General features: G+C 60.5%; 9 protein-coding genes across 9 annotated transcripts; all 9 read right to left on the reverse strand.

Moving 5' to 3' along the window:
* Positions 1-1,057: 1,057 nt before the first annotated feature.
* LDBPK_180300 (hypothetical protein, conserved) lies at positions 1,058-2,212 on the reverse strand (the record flags this gene model as incomplete). Its single annotated transcript, XM_003859996.1, has 1 exon — positions 1,058-2,212. One exon carries the CDS (start codon positions 2,210-2,212, stop codon positions 1,058-1,060), a length of 1,155 nt encoding a protein of 384 aa, XP_003860044.1.
* A 1,531-nt stretch (positions 2,213-3,743) lies between these two features.
* On the reverse strand, positions 3,744-4,052 carry LDBPK_180310 (hypothetical protein, conserved; the record flags this gene model as incomplete). The annotated part of the gene is made up of 1 exon (XM_003859997.1): positions 3,744-4,052. The coding sequence occupies one exon, from the start codon at positions 4,050-4,052 to the stop codon at positions 3,744-3,746; it is 309 nt and encodes a 102-aa protein (XP_003860045.1).
* Positions 4,053-4,844: 792 nt separating this feature from the next.
* LDBPK_180320 (hypothetical protein, conserved) lies at positions 4,845-5,627 on the reverse strand (the record flags this gene model as incomplete). The annotated part of the gene is made up of 1 exon (XM_003859998.1): positions 4,845-5,627. One exon carries the CDS (start codon positions 5,625-5,627, stop codon positions 4,845-4,847), a length of 783 nt encoding a protein of 260 aa, XP_003860046.1.
* Positions 5,628-6,963: 1,336 nt separating this feature from the next.
* LDBPK_180330 (hypothetical protein, conserved) lies at positions 6,964-7,698 on the reverse strand (the record flags this gene model as incomplete). Its single annotated transcript, XM_003859999.1, has 1 exon — positions 6,964-7,698. The coding sequence occupies one exon, from the start codon at positions 7,696-7,698 to the stop codon at positions 6,964-6,966; it is 735 nt and encodes a 244-aa protein (XP_003860047.1).
* A 1,616-nt stretch (positions 7,699-9,314) lies between these two features.
* Positions 9,315-10,484, reverse strand: LDBPK_180340 (hypothetical protein, conserved; the record flags this gene model as incomplete). The annotated part of the gene is made up of 1 exon (XM_003860000.1): positions 9,315-10,484. One exon carries the CDS (start codon positions 10,482-10,484, stop codon positions 9,315-9,317), a length of 1,170 nt encoding a protein of 389 aa, XP_003860048.1.
* Positions 10,485-11,825: 1,341 nt separating this feature from the next.
* On the reverse strand, positions 11,826-12,740 carry LDBPK_180350 (hypothetical protein, conserved; the record flags this gene model as incomplete). Its single annotated transcript, XM_003860001.1, has 1 exon — positions 11,826-12,740. The coding sequence occupies one exon, from the start codon at positions 12,738-12,740 to the stop codon at positions 11,826-11,828; it is 915 nt and encodes a 304-aa protein (XP_003860049.1).
* Positions 12,741-13,756: 1,016 nt separating this feature from the next.
* On the reverse strand, positions 13,757-14,827 carry LDBPK_180360 (GPI-anchor transamidase subunit 8 (GPI8), putative; the record flags this gene model as incomplete). Its single annotated transcript, XM_003860002.1, has 1 exon — positions 13,757-14,827. One exon carries the CDS (start codon positions 14,825-14,827, stop codon positions 13,757-13,759), a length of 1,071 nt encoding a protein of 356 aa, XP_003860050.1.
* Positions 14,828-16,708: 1,881 nt separating this feature from the next.
* On the reverse strand, positions 16,709-18,103 carry LDBPK_180370 (tubulin tyrosine ligase protein, putative; the record flags this gene model as incomplete). Its single annotated transcript, XM_003860003.1, has 1 exon — positions 16,709-18,103. The coding sequence occupies one exon, from the start codon at positions 18,101-18,103 to the stop codon at positions 16,709-16,711; it is 1,395 nt and encodes a 464-aa protein (XP_003860051.1).
* Positions 18,104-18,855: 752 nt separating this feature from the next.
* LDBPK_180380 (hypothetical protein, conserved) lies at positions 18,856-22,248 on the reverse strand (the record flags this gene model as incomplete). Its single annotated transcript, XM_003860004.1, has 1 exon — positions 18,856-22,248. One exon carries the CDS (start codon positions 22,246-22,248, stop codon positions 18,856-18,858), a length of 3,393 nt encoding a protein of 1,130 aa, XP_003860052.1.
* Positions 22,249-23,845: the final 1,597 nt, after the last annotated feature.

Here is a 23,845-nt window from a genome sequence, read left to right on the forward strand (position 1 = left end):
GTCAAGACCATCTGCACAGCGCTAGCAAAAGGTGGAGCGGGTGCACGAGAGAAACAGTCCGCGAAAGACGAACACGGTGTGAGGGAGAGGGACAAGAATGGAGAGGCGCTGAAAAAAAAATAAGAATAGCGATGGCGCATCACCGTTCTGCATCGACAGGTCGATTCATTCCCTCGCACGCGCATCCCATACACCCAATAACGCACATGCGCACGACCGTGCAGACGCCTCCTCCACGTCCTCCTCTGGTTGGTTTTTCGTTTTATCACGTGAACGCTTTTTTCTTCGCTGCTTTGTGGTTACTCATATATTAACACTTGCTGGATGCTTTTACGCTGCTCTCCTTACGTTATTCGATGATCGCCGCCGCACCACCCCATTTTTTTTCTGTTCTCTGTCCTTGCCTTGCGCACATCACACACACACACAAGTGCACGTGCACACGTACACGCCGGCACACGCATGCGCGCACACGCGAAACCAAACGACCGGCCATCTTTTCTCGGCGTTGCGCTCGCCCTTTCCTTGGTCCCTTTCGTTCATTGCATCACAGGGAAGGGAAGGCCACGCCATATGAAGAGACACGGAAGAGCAACAACAAGTAACGTCGCGCCATGCCGCACACAAAACCGCCACAACACGGGGTGGGGCACACATGCACACATCACCGCGCAAGACCTTATAAGAGCCAGAGAGGGGGCGCGCAGACGGCCACACGCGCAACGCTGAGCCAGGGGCAAGAGGGGGACGGGTGTCAAGAAACGAAGAAGCGGAAGCACGAAGCACAAGCGTACACGCACCGTTAGTGAAAAATAAAAGGCAAAAAAAAAAAGAAAACAAGAGCGAGAAGGCATTAATGCACAGCCTCCGCCGTCAACACCATCAACACCACCCACGTGGGCCCACGAATGGCGGAGAGAGAGGCAGGAAACACACAAAAGAAAAACAAAAGGAGGTGCGACGGCGAAACGGCAAGAAAGGCCCGGGCCCTTCATACAACACATCCGCGCATCACACACCCTGGCACAGAGGCATTCTCTTGTCGTGCAGCAGGTACTCATGCCTTCACCTCCTTCTTCCGCAACGCCGCAGCGCCCTCCCGCGTCCTTCGAGCCCCAGCAGAGGCCGGCTTCTCACGCACCTCCTCTATGCGCATCTCCTTGTTCATCTCCGTCAGCTTCGCGACGACGTTCTTCACGTAGGTGGCAGCGGCGTCAACGGGGCGCTCCAGCTGCACAAAGGCAAACGTAATCGTCTCCGACGCGGCCTCCTTGCTGCGGCGACGCTTCTCGCTCTTGACGATGTTCACAAGTTTCACAGCGGCTACCGGCGTCACTACAGCGCGCACTTTCTCCTCCGTCGTCGACGCTGGCAGCTCCTTCAGGATGATATCGTAGTAGATCACCGAGTCGGGCGTGCTGTGCGCTTTCTTGGTCGGTTTTGGCTTGGCAGACGCCGCTGAGGGCGAGGCGGCCTTGTCCTTCTTCGCACCTTTGCCAGTGCCCTTCTCCCCAGCGCCCTTCACCTTGTCCGTCACACGCACCGCCGTGTTGGAAAAGGGGGCGCCCTCACTCGCTTTGTTGAGGCGCAGCGCCTCTGCAAAGCTTGCCGGCTTCTTGTTGGCCGCCGGGGCCCGCGCTGCCGCCTGGTCCGCCGGTGGGTTGGCGGTGGCGTCAGCGGCAGGCGCGGGCGCTGCCGTCTCACAAACATCGGCGCTCTTGGCAGGGGCCGCAGAGCCCGCAGCCGGCGTCTCCCCTGCAGCAGCAGCAGGGGCCACTGCCGGCTCCGCGGCCGCCTTCAGCACCGGCGTCTCGGCCGCCCACGCCGTCTGCCCAACAGCCGAGTAGCTCAGCTTATCGCTCTTGATGCCGTACGTATTCTTCTCCAGCTCACTCAGCTCCACCTCCTGAGTGAAGGACTGCGTGTTGTCGGCGCTGACGAACTGGCCCTTCATCGTGACCTTGATTGCGCCGGAGGTGGTCGGCACGGCCATGACGTCCTCGAGCCTCACTCCCGTCAGGCCCTCAGCGGTGAGGGACGTGAGCAGCGAGGATAGCTCGGCGGCGCCGTTCGCCTTTTCGAAGCGGTGCACAACATGCGCCGAGGGGGTGTAGAGGGCCGCCAACGTCTCCGGGGCTTTCACGAGTGTGGTGTGGTAGTGCACCGCAAAGGTCGCGCCGATTTGCTGCAGGAGCGCGTCGGACGTACGCATCGTCACTCTGGTCGACAGCGTATAGCGGGGGAGGGGGGATGGAGAACGGATGTGAGATGGGCGCCCAGAACGCAGGGAAGGGTCTCTCTCTCTCTGCGTGTGTGTGTGTGTGTGTGTTTGAGAGGCGTGTGAAGGGTAGCGATTAAAGGCGCGCCAAACAGCAGCTTACGCTCGCTCTTTCTCGCTGTGAACAGGGCTTAGTTAGAGGTGGGAAGGGATGCAAGTTTAGTTGTTAATCAGAGTGAGGCCAGCTGACTACCGGCACGACCAACTGCGCTCTTCGTGACACACTCAGAGGGGGGGAGAGGGAGGCGAGCGACGAGACCTTGCCGTGTGTGGAGATCTTCCACAGTGTCTGTGTGTGCTTTTCAGCGATGCCGTCGCGATGGAAGTGATATTGGCCCGTTAGAGGTTTACAGAAGACTTAAGAAATACGAAGAGAGAGAGGGGCGCGGTGCCTGCTGAAGCGAGAACAAAATCGGTGCGCGCGTGCACGTGTGTTTGTGTGCCAGCGATGGGCCTGGATGCTCCCGTATCGAAGGTGTAAGGTCATGTGCGGGCGCGTAGGGCGGTGCGTGTGCGGATGCACATTAGTGGATGTTGTGGCGGAAGCACGCGAAACAAACAACCAACAACAACGAGGCGGGGCCGCGTGCAGCCGCCGCAGCGGGTGGAGAAACGAGGGAAAACGAAGCAGAAGAGACGGGATGAAGACAGAGGGGTAAGGAAGAGCTGAGGCGATCTGTGCGCGCACACACACGTTCACGTCACCAGCAACCACGCACGCTCGCTGCAGTCGCGCGTGCTGCTGCAGATAAACAACCGGAGAGCGGCGGATATGCGGCTGCGTCTGGAGCGCAACGATAGCCGCATGCATGATAGATTAAGAGAGGGCTTGCCCCCACTCTATGCTTTGTGACCACCATGTGCGTTATCGCGTGAACGTGCACCCCCCCCCTTCAGTATGTATGAGCACGACTTTTACATCGGCAAGAAACAGTCGAACCCTTCCAAGCACCGTTGCACGTCCGATATGGAGGGGAGGAGGGAGAGGTCGAGGGGAGCCGACAAAACAAGCGGCGAAACGAGAAAAGCGGTTCGCCAACAGCCAACGCAGACACGCTCACGTCCCTTTCTTTCCTTCTCCAAGCGCGAAACCTCACCATACACACGTGCGCGCCACCACCCGCGCCTCCAACGCTCTCGCACAATCAGTCCCACCGCAAGCGAGACAGCGAGCCCTCCCCCTCCTCCTCCAAGACGGCACGCATCGAGGGGAGAACAGAAGTGCAGCAGCGAGCATCACGCATCGACGGTAACACGCAGCGCTGAGCATCCCGTCTGAACATCAGCAGCGACGACATTGTAGAATAGCATCAAAGTGCGGAGATGACGCGAAGGATAGGGCATCGGGGGTTGAAAAGGGGGCGTTCCCCTGCACTCTTGCGCCTCTCGATCTCCCCGACATCCCGCCAGCAGTGCGTGGCCCGCAGCGGTGCTGCCGCAGCCCTCATTTGCTCCCTTCTGCTTGTTACGACTTGGAAGCCCACAAGCGCTGAGTGCGCTCCTCCGGCGTCATGCGCATCTTTGCGTCGAGGAACTGCTGCGCATCAAGCACCTTCCAGTTAGAATGCACGCGCTGGCAGCGATCACAGCGGCACGTCACCAGCATGCCAGAGTACCCGGCGGCGCGGCGCTGTTCGTCGTGGTAATTGCGGCAGTGATCATCTGACTTGAAGAGAATGGGGTTGACGATCGGCTTGTACCCCTGGGCACTACGCTGGATCGCCGAGCAGTCGCCGCACCGCAGGTAAAACTTCTGAAAGAACCTATTCGACATGGCCGTCGATATTGACGATGGATGAGCGAAGGCTGTCAAGAAGAGTGTGGTGGGGCGTCTGTGAAACACACGCACATGCGCCACTCAGCAGTCTCGACCACAGTGCTGTTACCCCTGAGTTGCTGCTGATCTTCTAAGCGCGGCACTAGCAGCCGCCACGTGAGCGCACACGCGAAGAGCGGTGTAGTGGCGGCGGTGTTGAGGGCGTCGTGGGAGATGCAGCGAAACAAAAAAGGAAATGCAGAGAATCGAAAAATAGAGATCAAGAGAGACGACGGCGACAACGGCAACGACGACGGCGTTCCATCAGTAAGTCACAGCACCTCGGTGAGCGTCTTTGTTGAGGTGAGTTTTGGGAGAGAGCAACGGCGAAAGGAGAAAGGGGGCACGGCTGATAAACTGAAACAGGCCCGGCACCTCAGCAGCAGCGCCGCCGTGTGCACCAAGAGATGGCGCGGCAGCAACGTCATCGCGTGGGTCCTGCTATCACCTCGCCACCACCACCACACTCCCTCCCTGTCCATCAAAATCTAGAAGGCGGGGGAAGGGCGGAGGGTGAAGAAGACAGAACAAGAGTTCAACAGCAAGAGAGGCGTTACGAGACGTCCGCCACCACAGTCACACACAGCATAAAACGCACAGCAACACACATGCAGGTATTGCATCAGACATCCAGCACACGCACACCGTAGCGACCGCGCCCATAAAAGCAGCACAAGATCTATCCAGGCGTGACTACGTTTGTACGCGCAAGCAGTCGTCGACCAGAAAGAGAAGCCCTCTGCAGCCGCCTCACGTCACCAGCTTCCTGCGACGCGGGATCCGCTTGCCTGCTGCCGCGCTCGTCGCCTCCGCCAAGGAGGTCTCGAGACCCAGGTACTGGCCCTCCTCCTGCGCTTTCAGGCCTATGGTAGTCATGTTTGCCCGCCACGCGCACGCGGGGCAGTGTGCAGACCACTCCGTGATGCGTGGGTGCAGTGGCGCTTGCCCTGGTTCTGTGAGCCCGGTGCGGCTGCGAATTGTCGCGCGGTACGGCTGCCCGCAAGACTGGCACTTCCACTCAGCACGGAACTTGCTCGTCACGCTCAGCGAGCCTATGTTGTCGTTCTTCTCATTCTCAGCCAGGCCCTTGAACAGCTCCGGCTGCGCTTCCCTCAGCGCCACCACCGGAGTCTGCTCTCTCAGAACCTCGGAGGCGTAGCGGCCCTTGCAGAAGTTGCACCCAGCGTGGAACTTGGTGCGCACCGAGACATTCTTGCGGTACGACGAGCCACAAAAGAAGCATTTCCAGTAGATGCGGCGGTGGTCGTTCCATCGCACGTCGCTCATCTGGATGTTCAGCTCCTCCTCGTTGCGCTTCACATCGATGTCTTCAATGACGCTGCTGTAGCGAGCAGCAAAGTTCGTGAGCCGGTTAGAATCTCGCGTTACCCAGTTCACACCCTTCATCGGCAGCTGACGACCAACGCTGTAGTTGAGGTACATGGCGCCATAGCGCATGTTCGGCCACACGCTGGACCAGCGCGACTTCTGCTTGAACTCCGCCGCCGCCAGCGCGCATGTTGGACGCAGCATCGCTTCAACAAGGGTGCCCCTTGGCGTGCAGAGGTTTGTGCTTGCTATGGGTAGAAGGCGAGAAGGTGCCGGTGTCCTGTTCACGGCAACAGTGGTCCCCTGTGCCTCACGTTCTTCTCCAAGCACGCGTCGGCAATGTTCGGCGGGGAGAGTTGGGCTGAAGGCCGAGGTATTCACTCGATAGCCGTCGGCACAGTTGCCCAGCAAGGCAGGAAAGAGCGAGCGTGAGAGAGAGAGAGGGACAAGGTGGGGAAAGCGTGAGCCACATATGCAGCGCATGCCAGCGCAGGTCAAGAGAGCATCCCCGACTCGCGCGACGGCGATGCGCTTCAAAGCGAGGTGGGTGGTGTCGCACGGCAGACACGTGACCCTTTCTTCCACCACCACCACGGCCACCATCACCCCCGATGGCCGTGCTCTCGAGCAACACCCCTTCGATTCCGGCTGCTCTGCTTGAGAGGCATGCTTGTCTGTGCGCGTCGTGGCGACGTCTGTGAGCCTGTAAGACGTCGTGGACACATGAACAGAGAAGGAGAAACAGAGAGAGGTGCCAAGACGTTGCGGCAGAGTCTCTTGGGCGTGGCTCCTTGGTTACATGTGAGCGCACACACAATTTATTATATGCGCATATGCGCTCTGAGCATCAAGCGAGAGTTAGTGCGTGCATAAAAGCGTTAATAACACAAGATAGACAAGTGGACAGCGTTGTGTGTACATGTGAGAGGAGACATCCATCCATCCATCCACACGCACAGAGAGAGACACTAACACAGGCACCGTAGGACAACGCGACATCACGACCAAGAGTAACGCCAAAAGATAGCGTTGATGTGAGTAGAACGGCCGATGAGAACAAGAAAACCACCGGAGCAAGCCCGTGCACACAAACGCACATTCACGCCCTACCGCATCAGCAATGACAGCAAGAGTCAAGGTGAAAAAAGGGTCGAAAACAAGAATGCCCGAGAGCGGCGCCGCGGGAGCGAGAGAGAAGCGATGGCGCGCACCCGAGCGCGCACAGCGTCGTGCTCACTGTTTCGCCACAAAAAGGCACGAGAGTTCCGGGGAAAGTGTGGCGTGTACTAGAACGCACCTGCGCGGCGTACGCAACACATACCGAGTGCCGCCCTTGGCACATGAGGCCCAATCGCAGGTCGGAGACAGCGGCGCCAGCTCCAGGTGGCGGATTCGTTCACCTATCGCTTCGTGCGTACGGGTTAGAGCGCCGCTCTCACGCAGTCACACGCACACACGCACATGGAAACGCTGCCTGTACCGCAGCAGCTCCAAAACAAACAGCCACAAGCCCCCCCCCCTACGGATAGCCCAGCCATAACTACGCTACAATCGCATCCTCGGAGAGTCTTAGTGGCTTCGGCGGTGGCGGCTTGCGGCCACGCAGCTCGCGCGGTGGTGGCTTGCGCTGTGGCTTCTCCCACTTGGGTGGGAACATCAAAAAAAGCACAAGGCGAAGACTACAGAAGACGACACACCACATAATGATAAAGCGCAGCCACGCCTGGAAAGCGATCTCGTTCATTGCGAAAGGGTTTCGGCGCGGGTCCTTCGCCGCCGGATCCTCTGCCTCGTCGTCGTCCGCAAACGGATCCTTCTTCACCCGGCCCGTGTGCATCTCCTCGTAAAATTGGTCGTAGCTGACCTTGCTCTTGTGGTGCGTGCGGGTCGTGTAGCGGAAGCCGCTGTAGCGGTTCGCGTTGCCGCCAGCGCCGTCGCTGCCGCTGCCCTCCTGGTCTTTTCGGACCCACACCCCACTTTTTATTTGCTCATACGCCTCCTGCACTTCACGGAATCTTTCGTCGCTGCCGCCCGGGGCATCAGGGTGGTGCTTGCGGGCCAGGACACGGTACGCCTTCTTGATTTCTGCCTTGTCAGCACCTTGCTTGATGCCGAGCACCGTGTACGGGTTCTTGCTGCTCGCATAGCGGGCCTGCGTCAGGAGCGGGGCGGTAGACGCCGCAACAGCGGCTGTGGCGCCGAATGCAAGAGCGTGGCCGGCCACCGAGCAGGTGACATGGCGAAGACCGGTCCGTGCGACTCCACTCACACGCATCCCCTAGTCCGTCAGCACGCTGTTTATTACTCGGCTTGTTCTCGCTTGTGCCTATAACTCCCTATGTCAATGGGTGTAGCAGTGCTGTGATAGCAAACCGCTCGCTTACCCGTGTGCACTCCGTTAGCCTGGCACGTGAAGTGGAGACAGCAGCGACCCGGTTCAGCTTTTCCAATGGCAATCACCAGCGATGTCTACAGCAGCAAGCACCGCGCCGCGTCGTCAGATGCTTCAGCGCGAGTGGCGTGTGTAGGTGCTTGGCGCAGGCAGGCTCCCACGCGTTCGTGTATATGGATGCGCGTGTCACTCACCGTGGGCTTGTGCGGGGGTGACGGAGAGAATATAACAAAAAAGGGGGTGGGACCGGACTAAGAGAACGAGAACAGAGAGGAGGTGTGGTGGTGCTGGTGCGGAGAACGGGGAAGGGGGGGGGGACATGCGCCTGGCGAGGTGCCGCACGACTGTGTAGTAGAGATGCACCGGGACAAGAAGAGGGAAGTTGTCCCTCGGTCAGTCAGTGCACACGCGCGCACCCATGGGTGATCAGTGTACATGCAAATGCGCATATACATACCAGCATGGGTGTTTAGGAGAGGTGAGGTGGAGACGAGGGCAGAGGCCGAGTGTCCGTGATGAGCGGCGATGACACGCAGGCCACAAAATCGAAGCATGCACGTCAGGGCCCGCGAGATGAGAAGAAGCGAGACTGTTTCGACAACGCACACGCACCACGCAGTGGTGTGTGCGTGTGTGCGTGTGTCTCGCTTTGGTCTGACGGATTTCAAATCAGGGAGAGACCGTGTGTATGTGTATGTGTGTGTGTGTGTGTGGTGTGATGTGTGTGCGTGCAGACGACCGAAGAAGCGAAGCTTCTCTGAAGTCCAACGCACGCATCGCCCTCTCTCTTTCATGGTACGAAGCAGCCGCGCACACACGCACACAGAGAGGATAGTTGCCATTTTACAGCGCAAGATCTGAAAGGCGCACCTGGTGGATCGATGTGATTTCAGAGAGGAGGAGGAGCACTCACAGAGCGACCGCCGCACCGAGCAGCAGAGAATGGCACTTAAAATGTAGCTGAAAGGTGGATGCAACTGAGTAGGTGAGAGGCATGCACACACACACACACACCAGCACATACAGAGGCACACAGCACGCTTAGCACAAGCACGCACATCCTCAGTGCTGCACCTCAGCACATTTGGCCAACGCAAACGCGAGCGCACACGTGCGAATCAAAATAAAGAGATCGGAGAGGGGCGTGCTGGACACACACGTGTATCGTGGGCCGCCCCCTCTTAAAGGAGCGAAGCAACAGAAATGACAGTCATCGCGCGAGAGATGCAAGCTACCGCGACGGGGGAGGGAGGAGGGGAGAGCAGCTGCGCAAGCACGAATTGAAGAGAGATGCGCACGAACGCAGAATCGACTGTACATCACGGGCACGCGGATACTCGCGTATGCGGGCCAAAATCACGGCCACACAAGATAGCAAGATACACGCCGGAAGCTGAGCAGAATTGGGTGCGAGAACGCGTAACGGCCTTGACCCACCACCAGCCTCGCGCATGGCTTCCTCTCTAGCTCCCATCAGCTTCTGTCAAGTGCCAACCGCACTACCGGAGGTTGGCCGGCCGCTGTGGGCGTGGCTGGCCGCACTGAGCACAGAACTTCGACTCTGGACGCTTGTAGACGGTGGCGCAGAAGCGGCAATACTCCGCGTCAAGGATCGGATCAGCGGCAGGGGAGGCGGTGATGGCGGGCAGCGCGCCTGCAGAAGACCCTCCCTCCCGATTCTTTGCAGCGGCAGTCGAGGAGGGTCGTCCGCCCGCAATACTGCGGGGCGCGCTGGAGGCCGTCGGTGCCGTCATCGTCGTGTCCGCAAGAGCACATGAACCACTGGAGCGTTGCTTAAGGGCAAGGTACGTAGCGGACGGTTCGATGCGGCCGCCCATGGTCGCATCGGTGAGCACCGCCTCACGGACGTCACCGTCGATGCCGGCCAACGGCGCATACGCTTCACAGACCGGATGGCCGTCGCCTACCCGCATTCCCTCGCTTTCCCAAACTGTATCGTGCGCCTCCCATGGTAGATCGCAAACGACGCACAGAAAGGCGGATGTGAAGCCGGAGCAGCCACCGCAGCTCTTGCACCGCATCGACTTGGGATCGTGCACCTTGTGGCCGTGGCCGCAGCGGCACTTGGCGCTCCACTCTGACGCCTTCCAGTTCGCTCGCCGCGTGAGCCAGCCCTCACCAATCTCGAGCGGCGTGTTTGGCACGTACCGGTACCGAGCACACGAGCAGCCGACCTCCTCGCAACGCCCCTTCCACTGGGCCAGCTGCGCATCCGTCGCAGGTGCCGTAGAGGAGCCACACGAAGGCGCGTGTCCCTTGTCGCCGTCGTTCCCCACAGCCTCCCCGTCACGTCCACGACTCGCCTGCGCGGCGGCAGAAGAGTTGGCGGCACGGGCCGGCGTGGTGTGCGCCGCGAGCGGGTGGCCGCAGAAGCAAACGTGTCGGTAGCCGATGCGGCAGCAGAAGTCCCCGTTCGCCCCACTCAGCCGCGGCTTCTCGCGGCAGCGCCAGACGCAGTACACGCCCGTCTCCCACGCCAGGCGCGCAGCATCGTTCTCCTTGTTCAGCACGCGCCGCGATTCCTTCGACGGACCGAACTGGCGCACACCCCACATCACCTGCTCCTTTGACGTACCGTCACGAGGGAGGTGCTGCGCGATCATGGACTTCACCTGGGTGCTCAGCTCCCTGATCTCGTCATGCACCATGTCCGACTCGACAATTTCGCCATATGTTGGTGCGCCGCCGCTAAAAAGGGTGCCACCATCACGCGTAGACGCTGCTTTCTTTGCAGTGGTGAGACTGCAGCGAGCAAGAGAGGGCTGAGCAACAGATGGGGGTGCTCCGCCGCCGCCGGCGCGAACCATGAGAGAGCTGCGCTGAGGACGCGTCGCAACAGCGCGGGATGGGGAACAAGACGGGAGTGTTGCCTTGGGCGGCATCGCTTCTCGGCACTGCAGTGGCAGATGAACCTACTCTCGTGTGGATGTGACTGTGTATGTGAGTGAGGATGTACTCACTGGAAGATTATAAGGAAGAAAGCACAAGAGAGTACAGGTGGAACCCAAAACACCGGTTGCCTACACGTCCGCCTGCCATCAGATGACGATGGAGTCGATGCGATACAGAGCGAAGCGAGAGCAGCAGCAACGCTACAGTCCCCTCCCCGCTCTTGCCCCCACGCACAGCAGAAAGAAAGACGAGAATGAGAAGCAATAAAGGCATGCAAGAGGTTTACGTCGACTGAAACCCGGCGGCAGCGAGAACGACACGTCCTCAGCAAAACGGAAGTAGGGACATCGATGCGGGTGGGGCCTCAAGCCCCAGCCCTCCCCCGACACTCGCGCGAAACGACCAGAACCTCTGGTGTGAATAAGGCAAAAAGAAAAAATAGGGACGGGGAGGCAAGAGAGAAGCAACAGCAGAGAGATAGAGCGGTTGGACCGCCGCGGTGGCTCCGCCACATGCAGTTCTCCCTCATCCTGTGTGCACGCCCTGCACCGGCCCTTGGCATCTTTCCATTGTTCGGTTGGGTGGGGCGGGGCAGCACGCGTGCTTCACATTATGCATACCGCCCAACGAGAAAACAGCCACAGGAAATAACGGGGCAGCGATGGCGCGGAGGGCTCCATCCCACGGCAGGATCGGTGCACATCAGCAGACACATGGCGTGAGGGAATGCGCACCCCATCCGTTGCACAGTAGATGTCTTCCCGTGGGACGGCGCCTCCCGTGTGCGCGCCGACATGTCGTTGGGCCTCACCGCTACCATCACGGCACAGACATGCAAGCACAGAGCGCCCCTTTCGTTAATGTTAACAACCTTCCACCAACTGTGAACAGCAACAGCAAAGACAGCGACAAGAGCAGCTCACGTGAGAGAGGGAGCGCTGGAAAATTGTGAGGCGTGAGTGAGACAGGGAGGGCACAGGGCAGAGGGCCACGCCCGCGAGGTGACTGGAAGTCGGAAGAGGAGGCTGGGGAGCCGTGCACGGCATGGCGTGAAAGATGGCTGCATCGAGGAAGGCGTGCACTTCGCCGAATCGCGCCTAAATCGCCTCTGCCTCCTCCACGGCCGAGGCGGCCCGCGGCATCTCGAGGCACTTTGCCAGCGGCACATCCTTCATTAGTTTCCACGTCATTGCACACGCACAGATCTTCGTCACGGCATCCGCCTCGCGAATGTCGTGGTAGCCCGCCACCAGTCCCGCCTCCGAGATGCTGTGTTGTTCCTCAGCCCGGTTGATCGCCAGCGTTGTCGGGAGATCCACCACGCCGCTGAACAGCGCCAACGGCAACAGCAAGCTGCTCGTGAACTGCGCCGTGACGCACATGGCGAGTACCTGATACGGGTTCATATTCATGGCGATGAGCGCGTCGCGCATTTTGGCCGTCGCGTGCGGCGTGATGTGCGGGTCGCCGATGCCCACCACACGGGGCACGTCCATCTCGTACACGCGCTCGAACCAGGCAATAATGGGGGCGATCATGGCGTCCTGCTTCGCGGCGATCGGGGCGGCGCGGAAGTACAAGTTGTCGTTTTGAAAGAAGGAGAGGAGGTAGTCGATGCGCGGGGTCAGCATCTGCGGAGCGATGTGCAGGGCACCGCTGCAGATGTCCGACATGGGCATGAGAAGCTGATTGATGTACCCAGTCTGCTCAGCGTACTCCTGAGCGCAGCAGCACGCCATGGCCTCGCTTGGAACCGCCAAAACCTGCGAAGACTTCATAGCCTTTACTTTGCGGCCGTCCACCGTCACCGCGAACCATCCAATGTAGCGGCCTTCGAGCTCCACCACGTCAACGTCTTTCCAGAAGACCCGCACAGCGCCAGAGCTACGCGGCTTCAGGGAGACCTCCATTTGATAAAGCGAGTCCTCGCTGAGCACACGGCTGCTCTCGTTCTCTTGCTCCTCGAACTTGCGCATTACCTCCTCCAATTGCTTCGAATTCATGCGAGACATCTCCTCAACCTTGCGCTCCAGCTCCGCCGTCGACAGCTCCGCGTGCGCACCGGGTTCGCTCGGCACATTCTTAAGCAGGGCGGAGGCGTCGAGCTTGCTCGCGATACGACGGCGTGGCTTCTTTGGCGCCACAGTCGGCCCCGTCGCTGCTGTAGCTTGCGACGCACCGGCTGGAGTGGAGGGTTCGGCAGGCGTGCTCGATGACACCGACATGCGCGCGGCTGCGATCGCCACAGCCAAGAGTTGGCGTGGCGCCGCACCCTTAGCTAGCGTAAACGGGCGCATTGGAAAAGGAACACAACGAACGCTCTCCGCTGGCGTATTCCATTCGAGGTGCGCATGGGCGATGCAGAACGCCACAGGCGAAGAGTCAAGAAAGCGGAAGAGAGAGTAAGATATCACAAAATAGCGAGGTGATTGAGCGTGGTGGAAGACAGCAGTGGAGAGAGAGATAGATGGGCACCCGGGTTTTACGCATCGCCCCACAGCAATGCAGAGGGCGCGCTGAGCCACCGGACCTGAAGCTGTTTCGCGTGTACTAGTGAGTGCACGCATGCTCCACTCCCCTCCCACTCCCCCCGCGAGGGCGACATAAAAGCCAAGCGGGAGTCACCGCCATCACGAGTCTGCGGCGTTACATCCTATACGAGCTGCTGGGAATACATGTGGAGACGTGTAATTCACATGGATAAGTAAAAAAAACCACAAACATAACAGAGAGAGACTAGAGAGAAGCGGCGCAGCAACGCTCGTAAGCCGCGCCCCGCTCCGTATCGCATCTTCTCGCCCCCCCCCCACCTTGCGCTGCACATCACACACACGGTTTTGACACAGGCCTTCGACGTTGTTGGCGTCTTCGCGTTCTTTTTTTGCTTCGGTCGGGAAAGAGGGGGCCACGTCTAGTCATGGATCCATGCGTGCGGCTGTAGGCGCCTCCCCCCCCCCCCTCGAGCACACGACGCGTGTCACACGCGCCCATGCACATACCATCAGCGCAGCGACGTAGATGCGACACGCTACTCGAGGTCGTAGCGAACGTCCACTGGCACCGCTGCCGGCACCCGGCCGCACACAAAGTCGGCTACAATCCACTCTCTCAGAGCAGTCGGGTCGTTCACGGCGTCGCGGTGCGCTGGCTTCGAGCGGTTTCGACTCGCCTCCACTCGGTAGGGGTGATAATTGAAGTTGTACCACGATTGATGCAGCACCGACACTGCATCGTTGCCGATGCGGCGAGTGAGCGGGTTGCTGCAGCTCGTGCCGTTCAGCAACGAGTACATCTCATTCATCCAAAAGGAAACCATATGCGTACCAAGCTGTTCGTCGTACTGGAACGAGTAGCTCTCCGACTCGGCATCCGAGGCGGCGAGACATAAAACGTTCGGCGCCTCCACATGCTCGCACAGCGCAATCGCATGGCATGTATCAGCCAAGAAAACAATGCGACCGTACCGCCGCTGCTGGTGCATCATCATCAGCGTCTCCGAAATGTCCGATGAGCTCAGAAACTCCGTGTCCTGAAACTTGAAGAACGACTTCGCGCCGTGCCCCGCGACGTAGATGATGATGTTCGACTTGTCGTCCGAAAGGAGCCGCCGCGTGGGCGGCGTGTTCTCGTCATAGCGGCCCTGCAACACACTTAGAAAGCGGCGCACGTCCACGTCGCTGCCCGCGTAGTCCACTTGCGCGCTGCAGCCGTACAGATTCATGCTCGCGTGCCCATTCGCGTCGCGCTCTCCTGGGGGCTGCGAAAAGATCTCCGCAGGGTACACATTTCGTGGATCGCAGGCGAAGCTGTCACTCAAAAAGAGAAGAATATGGTCGTCGTCGATGCCGTGTTGACGCAAGAGGTGGTACATGGTAAGCGCATTGGCGGTGTGGCGGTAGTTGAAGAGGTACCGCGAGGAAGAGACGATGACAGCCCAGTTGTTGCTCTGGCCCTTGCCTGTCGCCTCCAGCGGCGCAGACGCGGCGGCCGCGGCGGCGTTCATGACCGCAGCATACGCGTCTGACAAACAGGACGAGGCGGTGAGAACAAGAACAACGACCAACAACGTCGTCGCGGTACACCGTGTTGGAAACGTCATCACCTGAGCTGTGGTGTGCACAAACAGCCGGAACTGCACTAGCTATCGATTGCTGGAATGTGAAGGGAAGAGCCGGCACAGCCGCATGCCCCCACTACCTTCTGCTGCCGCGGCTGGTGCAGTGTGTCGCCGTCTTGGCGATTTGCAAGAGAGAGGCGGCACGCACCAGCAGCGAGAGAACGAGGGAGAGCAAGCGAAAGAAAAAAATGAGCTTCGGTGCGTGATCGAGAGCGACGTAGAGAAGGGATGAGGAGGAGGAGGACTGTGCAGGCCATTGGTGCACCGGCAGTGGCACCGTACACGCATTCCTCACATCAACGCCGTAACGGCACATGCACACAAGCGGTGCGACTCTTGTGCTTTAGCCGTTCTGGGTCACGCCATATCCGTAACTTGTGCCGACCAAACACACACTCATCCTCTCTCCTTCGGCCCCACCCCTGGCTCTCGCGAACTCTACGACTGCAAGAGCAATCCAGTATAGAATGTGGGACACCACGAACAGGAAGGCGCCGGCATTGTCCTCGCCCGCCGCTCCCGCCGCGGCCGAAGGCTTTGTGCGTGGCGTGGAAGGCCCGTGCTGGAGAAGGTCAGCCGACCAACAGGACCGCGGCGCACAGATACGCATGATGCCTCATCTCTCGCTCTCCGCTTGGGTGAAGGTGCATGCGCACAGTAGCCGGTGTAACAGCAAGAACAGCGCGAGGGCGTGTGAGGCAGTCGGCGATGCGGGGAGAGAAAGCGTGCGGGCTGGGAAGGAGCCGCCAAGGGGGACCGCAGACCGTCAGCCGAGAAGGCACCAGAAGCTCCTTTCTACTCCATCATCCTCTCACCTCGCTGGAGGGCTTGTAAAGGTCAGCGAATACGGTAAACCCATTCTCTCACGGAGCACGGAAACAGATGGCCGCCACCATCCCCACCCGCCGTACTCGTCCTCCTTCAGCTTAGCCGTCCTTGCGCACCTCTCCTCCGCTCCACCAACGATCACAAGCTCGCCTACAGACGTACATCCCCATTTTCGCTCCAAAAGCGGCCATCTGTCTCCATACAACGGTGACGTCAACTCCGATCGACACCCCTCTGCCCCGTCACAGGCCTCCACCACCGCGTGTGGGGCGAAGCAGCGCTTCACACGCGCGCTACAAAAATGCCAACACAGCCATTTCAGAACGGCCTGCGCCTCAAACTCCGCCCACCACCCCGCGCTGCGCAGGTCGCCTCACAGCCGCTTCCCTCACCAGTGGGCCGTGTGAGGGCCCGGGGCGAGACAGTCGTTCAAGTGCCGTGGGCACCCTGCCCATCACGTGGATGGGCACAGACCTGTTCACAGTCGCAGGTCGCCCCGACGCCACGCCGTCCAGGGCACGGCCGCCCACATCAGCAGGGATGCATCGCACTCGCCTCCCCCCCCCTACGTCGTAGGCACCTGACCCGGTCACCACCTCAAGTGGTTCGGCATTTGGCAGGGATATAGGAGGGCTGCTTTGGCCTCCTCCACCCACACAGAGGGTGCGGGGCCGCTGGGCCCTGAGATGCCACGCGCGGAGGTGTGTCTCCCTCGTCATGAGGGAGGGCGTAGTACATGCAGTGAGAAAGAGAAGAAAACAAAAGAGGAGCAGCAGCAGCTGCCGCGACGACAGCAGCCGACCCCGTCAACCGAATCTCCTTCATCGCCTAAAGAGCATCGATCGCGGGGTCTGGTCGCGTAGCACGAAGGGCGGAAAGTGGGTGGTAGACGCGTGCTCAACGAAAAAAAAAAGAACGCACGGTCGTCGCAAGCAAGCTGCCGCGTAATTGCCGCTTGTGGCCAACGCGAGTCGCGCACTTCTTTCCCGCCCGTCCTACCGCCACGGTCAGCAAGAACAAAGGCTTTGCCACACCTCACGTGAGCGGGTGCTCGCTGCTGCTGTGGTTCTGCAGTTGAGGAGGCAGGCGCAGCTGCGACATGGGAATCTCAAGCTCATTCGCGCACCCGAGGTAAGACGAGATCATTGTCTTTTGGCTGTCGTTGGTGGAGACGCCAGCAGGGCCGTTGGCCCAGATCAGGTCGAAGCCACCCACCCGCTCCTCCTCGCCGCTGCGCCGGCCCTCCATGTCGATGACATCGAACATGTCTTTCAGCATGTTGAACTTGAGGTGGTAGTCAGCCGGCGTCTCCGCCGTCAGCGACGGCGACGCGTTCGTCTCGATGAGCCACGGGTGCAGTGTGTCGTCAATCATAACGTCGTAGCCGTACAGCTCACTACAGTGTTTGTCCTGCAGAATAATCTTTTGCACAGAAAACAAAGTGCGCATGATCATCTGTTGGATGTCGCCAAACAGCTGATTCGCACGAGCCGCGCCGTGAGTGGCGGTGAGGATGGTGCGCAGGTTTCGAATGCCAAACTTGCAACCCGACGCCGCCGTGTACTTCGGGTACGTCTTCTGCACAGCCACGTTTGTGACGTGGATGTATGTGTTATCAATGTCGTCCAGAGAATAGCGGTGGTGGCAGAAGCGCGCGAATCCGGTGCGGTGCAACCACACCGTCAGCGGTTGATAGCTTTGGACAAATACGTAGATACGCAGGTCGTATTTCTTGCCGCCGACGAGATGCGGGTTCGCGATGTAGCGCTGCGCGAGGTACGGCTCTACCGGCTCCGGCACACCATACACGCTTCCCAGCCCGTTGCCGCTGCATGAGCTGCCACCGCCGCCGCCACCGCCACCCGAAGATGCCCCGTTGACGCCACCCCCGCCCATGGCCCCGCCTCCGCCTCCGCCGCCGCTGCTTGTCAAGTACCCGTGGCGTAGCTTAAACTCGCGGCGCCACTCCGCGATCTGAGAGAGCTTCGAGAAGAGAAAAATGCCTTTGCCCTGCGCCTTGGCTGGCGGCTTCATGATCCAGATCGTGTTGGGGTGTCGGCGGAACTCCTGCTCAAACAGTCCGTAGTCCTGCGGGAGTGAGAAAGTGACAGGGAAGAAGTCCCACGCAGCGGCCACTTCCTCGGCGTCCCCGTCTTTCTCCAGCGCCTTCACCATCCTCTTGATGTTGCGCACCATCGTATCCTTGCGGGTCAGCTCGTAGTGGTTGCGGAAGTGGTTCAGGTGCTGATGGTCATCGAGGCGCAGCCCGTCGTAGTTCTCCCGGATCCAAGAGACGTCGGCCCAGTAGTAATCCCAGTCCGACTCGCTGTCCGTCTCGATCCAGCCACGGCAGCGCATCACGTCAAGGATGGTGTTGCGCAGAAAGCAGCGGAACCGGATCGGCCCGGTGCGGGTGCGTCGGTGCTCCATGTGCGTCAGCTCTTGAACGCGCACGCACGCAACCGCGTGCAGTGCGGGGACGCAGAGAAGAAGAAGCAGGCGAACGGGTACCGCCACCGATGGTCGGCAAGACCGACAAGACGAAATTACCTGCGGAGAGATGAGAGAGAGCAAGAGGGGGGCGGAGAAGGAGAGGGAGGAGGGAGGGCGACTGTGAAGAGTCCCTGCGGACTAGGCAACACGCGAACGCGATGTTTGGTGGGACCCGCGGCGCTAAATGTGCAAAGCAAAGACGATTGAGAGCGCAGGGAGGGAGGGAGAGGCAGTCCAGCGTTCTTGTAAAGGGATTCGACAGGCATGCGCATCAGCTGTGCAAAATGAGCACGTGTCGATGGGGCTCTGTGGCTGCGGCCGGCCTTTCGATAGCCTCAGAAGACAGCTCCGCCCCGCCCCACCGTGATGACTCGAAGGACAACGCTGCGCCGGATCGCTCATGTGTGCCGTTAGAGATGCTTTGCCGTATGCAGACATGCCGGCGCAGTCGCGTGTTCGGGGGGGGGGGGACATGCAAACAGAAAGAGCACGAGGAGGCGAAAAGGACAAGTCGACGCAACGATTCCGTCCGCCCATCCCCCCGCGCCGCGGTTCGCCCTTCCCCCTCGTGCGTTGCGGCGGGCCAAAGGCTTTTCTGTACGCTCTTCTTCTATGTAAGCAATCAACCTCATCAACAACCAGCACTGGCATCAACAGCAACACTCTGGCAACGGCCGCCCCGCCGCATCCTACCACGCCGTCAGCACCCCAACGTTGGACGACTGTCCAAAATATGTCATGTACTCCGTCATCAGGTGCGCGCCGTCGCCGCGGCGGAGGGAGTTGATGATGAGTCGCAGACGCACCCGGTGGTAGGCGGAGCAGAGGTCCAGCAGCCGGTCTGCGTACTCACCGCACAGCATCTTGGCGCCGTCGTAGCACATCTGCAGCAGCCCAAAGCACGCCGACATCTCGCGGTACGTCAGGTGCGGCGCCACGGCCACAAGTGTGCAGATCTCGTTGAAGGTCGCAGCGAGAGTGTACTCCTCTAAGCCCTTATAATGCGGCACGCGCTGCCGAGCCTGGTGGTTGCCACGGAGAATGGCGTAGAGAATGTCAATCAGGTCCGGGGCGTACATGTAGCTGAGGCACTTCGTTAGCTGCCGCACGAGCCGGTTCCACACCCCTTGGCGCATGTACAGGAGGTGCAGCTGCTGAAAGGTGTGGCCGCAGGAGTTGACAGCGGCCGACATCGCGTTGAAGACACGCGTGCGGCCTTCTTCCGACATGAGCAACTGCACCGATGTCGTCGTGAGCAGTTCCACAGCGCCACAGAAGAAATGCTCGACAGTGGCACGCTCGTAATAGAGGACGATGCCCAGGTTGCACCACGGCGCCGAGCAGAATGTGTTGAGGATGTCGGACACGTCGTAGACGACAGCCGCCTCGACGGCATCGGCCGGGAAGGAGAAGAAGGTCGACGTGCTACCCCCGTTCATGACAAGCGACGAGTCGGCGGTTTCAGGGAGCATGCCACCTCCGTCGGCGCTTGCTGGGGCGCCAAAGGCGGGGGTGCCGTCGCTGGCAGTGGTCATGGGTGATGAAGGGTACGACAGGTAGCTGAAGTAGCAGCACAGCACGTTCATCACAAAGCTCGTCAGCTCCCACTGCGTCGTGGACAAGTTCTCCTCGTCCATGTACTGGCAACTGCGGCTGCACAGCACCGACAGCCACGCGATCATGTCCGGCGCCGCCGCCGCCTCGTAGCGGACGACGGCCCAGCAGACATCTTTGTGTCTTATGATCGACTCCAGCATCAGCTGCAGCGTGTCAGGTTGATGTATGCCTTTCGTGATTGCCTTCAGGTCCTGAAAGCTGAGGCGCGGGTTCACCTGCATGCGGGCGTCGTCGAAGCAGCGCTCCGTCAGGGTGCTGATGACATCTGCGATTGGGAAGCCGGCGTAGTAGCGCGTCTCCACGTAAAACGTGAAGGCGGTGAGAAATCCGTGGCGCGCCTCCGCCACCTCGCTCGGCAGCCGTAGGTCAACAGCGCCGAACTGCGGCGTCGACGGCGTCTGCAGCAGCGGCAGCTGGTCCTCCTTGACAGCCTCGATAAGGCCCATCAGCTTCCCCGCGCCGAGGAAGAAGGTGCCGCTGGAGCCGAAGTCGACGATGCGGGTCAGCAGGACGTTCGCGTCCACCACCAGCGCCACCTGATCGCTGTGGTAACGGTACACGTAGCACAGCAGATTCACGGTGATGTCGTAGAACTCCTCGCGGCGCGACAGGTTCGTCTCGTACACGCAGCCGCAGAAAAAGAAGAGCGAACGCAAGATGCCAATGTGCACCTGGGCTGCGGGGCCGGAAGAGGTCGGCACTGCAGGTGTTGTAGCTCCACCGAAGCCGTTCAAGTCGTCGTTGCCGTCGTCCAGGAGCGACAGGCACTGCAGCAGATTCTCCGTCACCTGGTCCTCTTGCCCCAAGAGCTGGCGCGCAAAGGATGCGATGGCACCGAGCACGGAGTCATCGCGGCTCGCCGTCCCCTGCAGCAGCGCGATGGCAAAGATGGAGACGATCACGGAAAGGCGGGAAAGGCACACGTACGTAAAGAAGAGCGGCGTGGACTCCGCAGTCTCCGCTGGGCAGCTCAGCGCCGCGCCCACGCTCATGTTCTGCACCGCCAGCGTCATGTACAGCTCCTGCAGCAGCGACCGCGCGCTCAAGCCGAAACCGTCGCTGCCGCCGCCGCTGGCGGCGGCAGAACTATGCATGGTTACCTGCTGCTCCCCACGCGCGCGGACACACAGCTCGTACTGGTGAATTGTCTGCTGCAGGCGGTCAACCAGCTGCGGCAGGAGATCGATGCGCTCGCAGAAGAGCACCTCGGCAATGGGCTGCAGTATCCGCTCCGTTTGTAGCACAAAGGTGGGGCCGGTGCGCAGCTCCTGCGACTCCTCCCGTTCATGCGCCGTGTTGATGACGAGGTCGACGTACGTGCTGAAGATGTCAATCACCTGCTGCTCCACCTCCCGGGTGCATTCGGTGGAGAGCGGTCCGCGAGGGGCCGAGGGCGGCGACGTGTGCGGCTGCGGTTGTACCTGGCGCCCCACGCGCTCCGCGGAGAAGCCCTGCTCCACCAAGCAGCCCTCTCGCGTTCGCGGCGGTGTGCATGCGCCGTACTGCCCGGTGAACGACTCGTCGAGGCCGCGGCCACCGCGCGGTTTGGGTGGTAGCATGCGCTCCGCAATCATGAAGAAGAGGTGCAGCAGCGCCTGGCGCAGGTCAGCCTCCTCCTCGTCAAACGGGCGGCCAAGGACGTAGCGTGCTGCATCCGCCCAGACGCGAATCACACCGGGGTCGCGCGCCAGGTATGCCACCGTCGTCTCGTCGTTTCGCTCAAACGTGTTCACGAGCAGCGCACAGGCCAACCGGAGCAGCTCCGTCCTCTCTGGATTCTCCTGCACCTTCAGCAGGAGTCGGCCCGACACGTCCAGCAGCACATTCGCCACGTCATCACGACTGGCAATGTACTCCTCCTGCGGACTCGTCACGGTGGAGCACTGGCGCAGCAGGCGCGAGTACAGCGCAGCGCACGGACCCTCTGGATGGTTGAGGAGCGCCTGGCCGCACGCGTTCATTACCTGCGACAGCGCCGGGGCCCACGCCGGCCACCGCAGAACCGTGATGGAGGTGTCGGAGGGGTGGTGCAGCCGCACCAGCGGCGCCTCCAACTCCGGCGCGCACTCGAGGGCCGTGCTGCACACCAGAGCCGCCTTCTCCGGCGCGCTCGACAGCATATTTGCTGCCGCGCTAAAGAAGAAGGGCAGCACCTGCTTCGCGAAGCTGCTCTTCACAGACAAGATGCTGAGCCGCGAATTCTGCCTCGCAAAGAAGGTGAGTATCTCCAGCACGCAGTCCAGTGTCTCCTCTGTGGTGAGGTACGCCTCAAGCTTGGAGAAGATGCTCTGCGCCATCTCGCTCGAGTCCACCATCTCCGCCGACTCCGCGCGAATGATGGAGATTTTCCAGTTGCTGAACAGCGCCGACGCATAGACTGAGAAGAGAGCGTTGGACAGGTAGAAGGGCAGCTTCTCGCCGCAGCGCCGGCGTTCCTGGAGGTACTCGAGCACGTACTGCTGCATCTCCGTCCGCTCCTGCGGCCCCAGCTCGTTGCTCACAAGAAACAGCAGGCCTTTCACCACAATAAAGCGCAGGTAATTGTTCTGTGCACGTGGCAAGAGGACGCGAAGCGTGTCCCAGTACTCGTAGCTGCTAAGGAACAGGAGCTGCTGTGCCGCACTGTCGCGTGTTTCCTTATCCGGCGAGCTGAGCGCTGCCGTCGCCAACTCGCTGAGTCGCTCAATGACGCCGTCATTGAGCTCCGTCGCGCTGGGTCGTTCAATCCCGTACGACGACGCAGCAGCTGAGGATGAGCCCGTGTTAACCAGGTATCGGGCGTCCTGACCGCCGCTGGTGCCCACACCATTCCGGATGCTACTGCTCAAGGAGAAGGGCATCGGTACCGTCGGCGGCCCACCGGAGCCGTCACCGTCAGGTGAAAGTCGAGGACCACCATTCATGACTTGAGCAGAAAGAGCAAGTGGACACACGCCCACGCACAAACGGAAACGTGCGGGCAATTCGCCGCCTCCTCGCCCTGCTGACAGCACAGGCACGCGCCGACGTATACGTGCGCCACGCGTCTAGTCAAGCACGCGCCGTTTCAGTGCGGTTCGTTCGTTTTCTGCACCTCCTCCCCCCTCTACACCTCTGCTCCCTCTCTCCCTTCTTATGTCTGTACGGCCACCACTGTTCGGGTCGGCTCCAGGCGTGCGTGTGTCGAGATGTTTTGTGGGTGTCAACGCTCACGGCGACAGCGTCGCGTATGCGCAGCCCGCCACGCCACTGGCTCGCGCTTGTGTGCACCACAATAGAAAAGGAAAGGCAGGCAAAAAGACGTGTGAGGTCTTCGAGATCAGCTGTGACCGAGGCGTGGTGCGGAGAGTCGGAAGGAGGAGCGTGGCGGCGAAGACCCCCTGCCGTCGTCCAGTGAGAGAGCCCACGCCAGCAGGAAAAGACAGAGGAGCTCACGGCCTTACCGTTGTCGCCGTGTGGGGTCTCGCACCAGAGCACCCCTCGCGGGGGAGTGAATGACGAGCGCCGGATGAAAAGGCTACGCCGGTAACGACAGTGCAGAGAGGTTATGGCGTCTGGCAAGCCTCCGTGGAATCCCTCGGCCAAGGGGGCCAGGTGGCCTTCGTTCGTTACGCACGAGTCGCTGAGGAGACAACCACTCTGCACGGGTAAACGGGAGCACAAACACGAATAGCTAAAGACAGGGAGCCTGTGACAGCCATGCAAGAGTGAGTAGCGGTGATTACGGTAACTGTGCACGCAACGTGCGCCAGTCCACCTTTTCGTCTCTGTGTTTCTCCTCTTGTTACGTTCTAGACTTGAATGAGGGTGTGGGCGCGCGTGACGTGCACGATGAGAGGGCGGAAGAAGTGCGAGCAGAAGGAGACAGCAGATGGAGCGGTGTCGAGGAAAGGTAAACGGGGAGGTGGAGAGCATGGAGATGTGGCCGGAGAGTGTATCGGGGTGAAGCCACCTGTCGTGGCGGGCAGAGCTGTACAGCGGTAGCAGGTGATGGTGGCAATGGCAAGTGAGGCGACGTTTGGAGCGCTGATGCACGCTTCGGTAAAGAGAACGCGCTACACCCCCTCCAGCGCTCGGTGCGCC

Source organism: Leishmania donovani, chromosome 18 (assembly GCF_000227135.1).
Source record: "Leishmania donovani BPK282A1 complete genome, chromosome 18".
In the NCBI taxonomy this organism is placed as follows: Eukaryota; Euglenozoa; class Kinetoplastea; order Trypanosomatida; family Trypanosomatidae; genus Leishmania; species Leishmania donovani.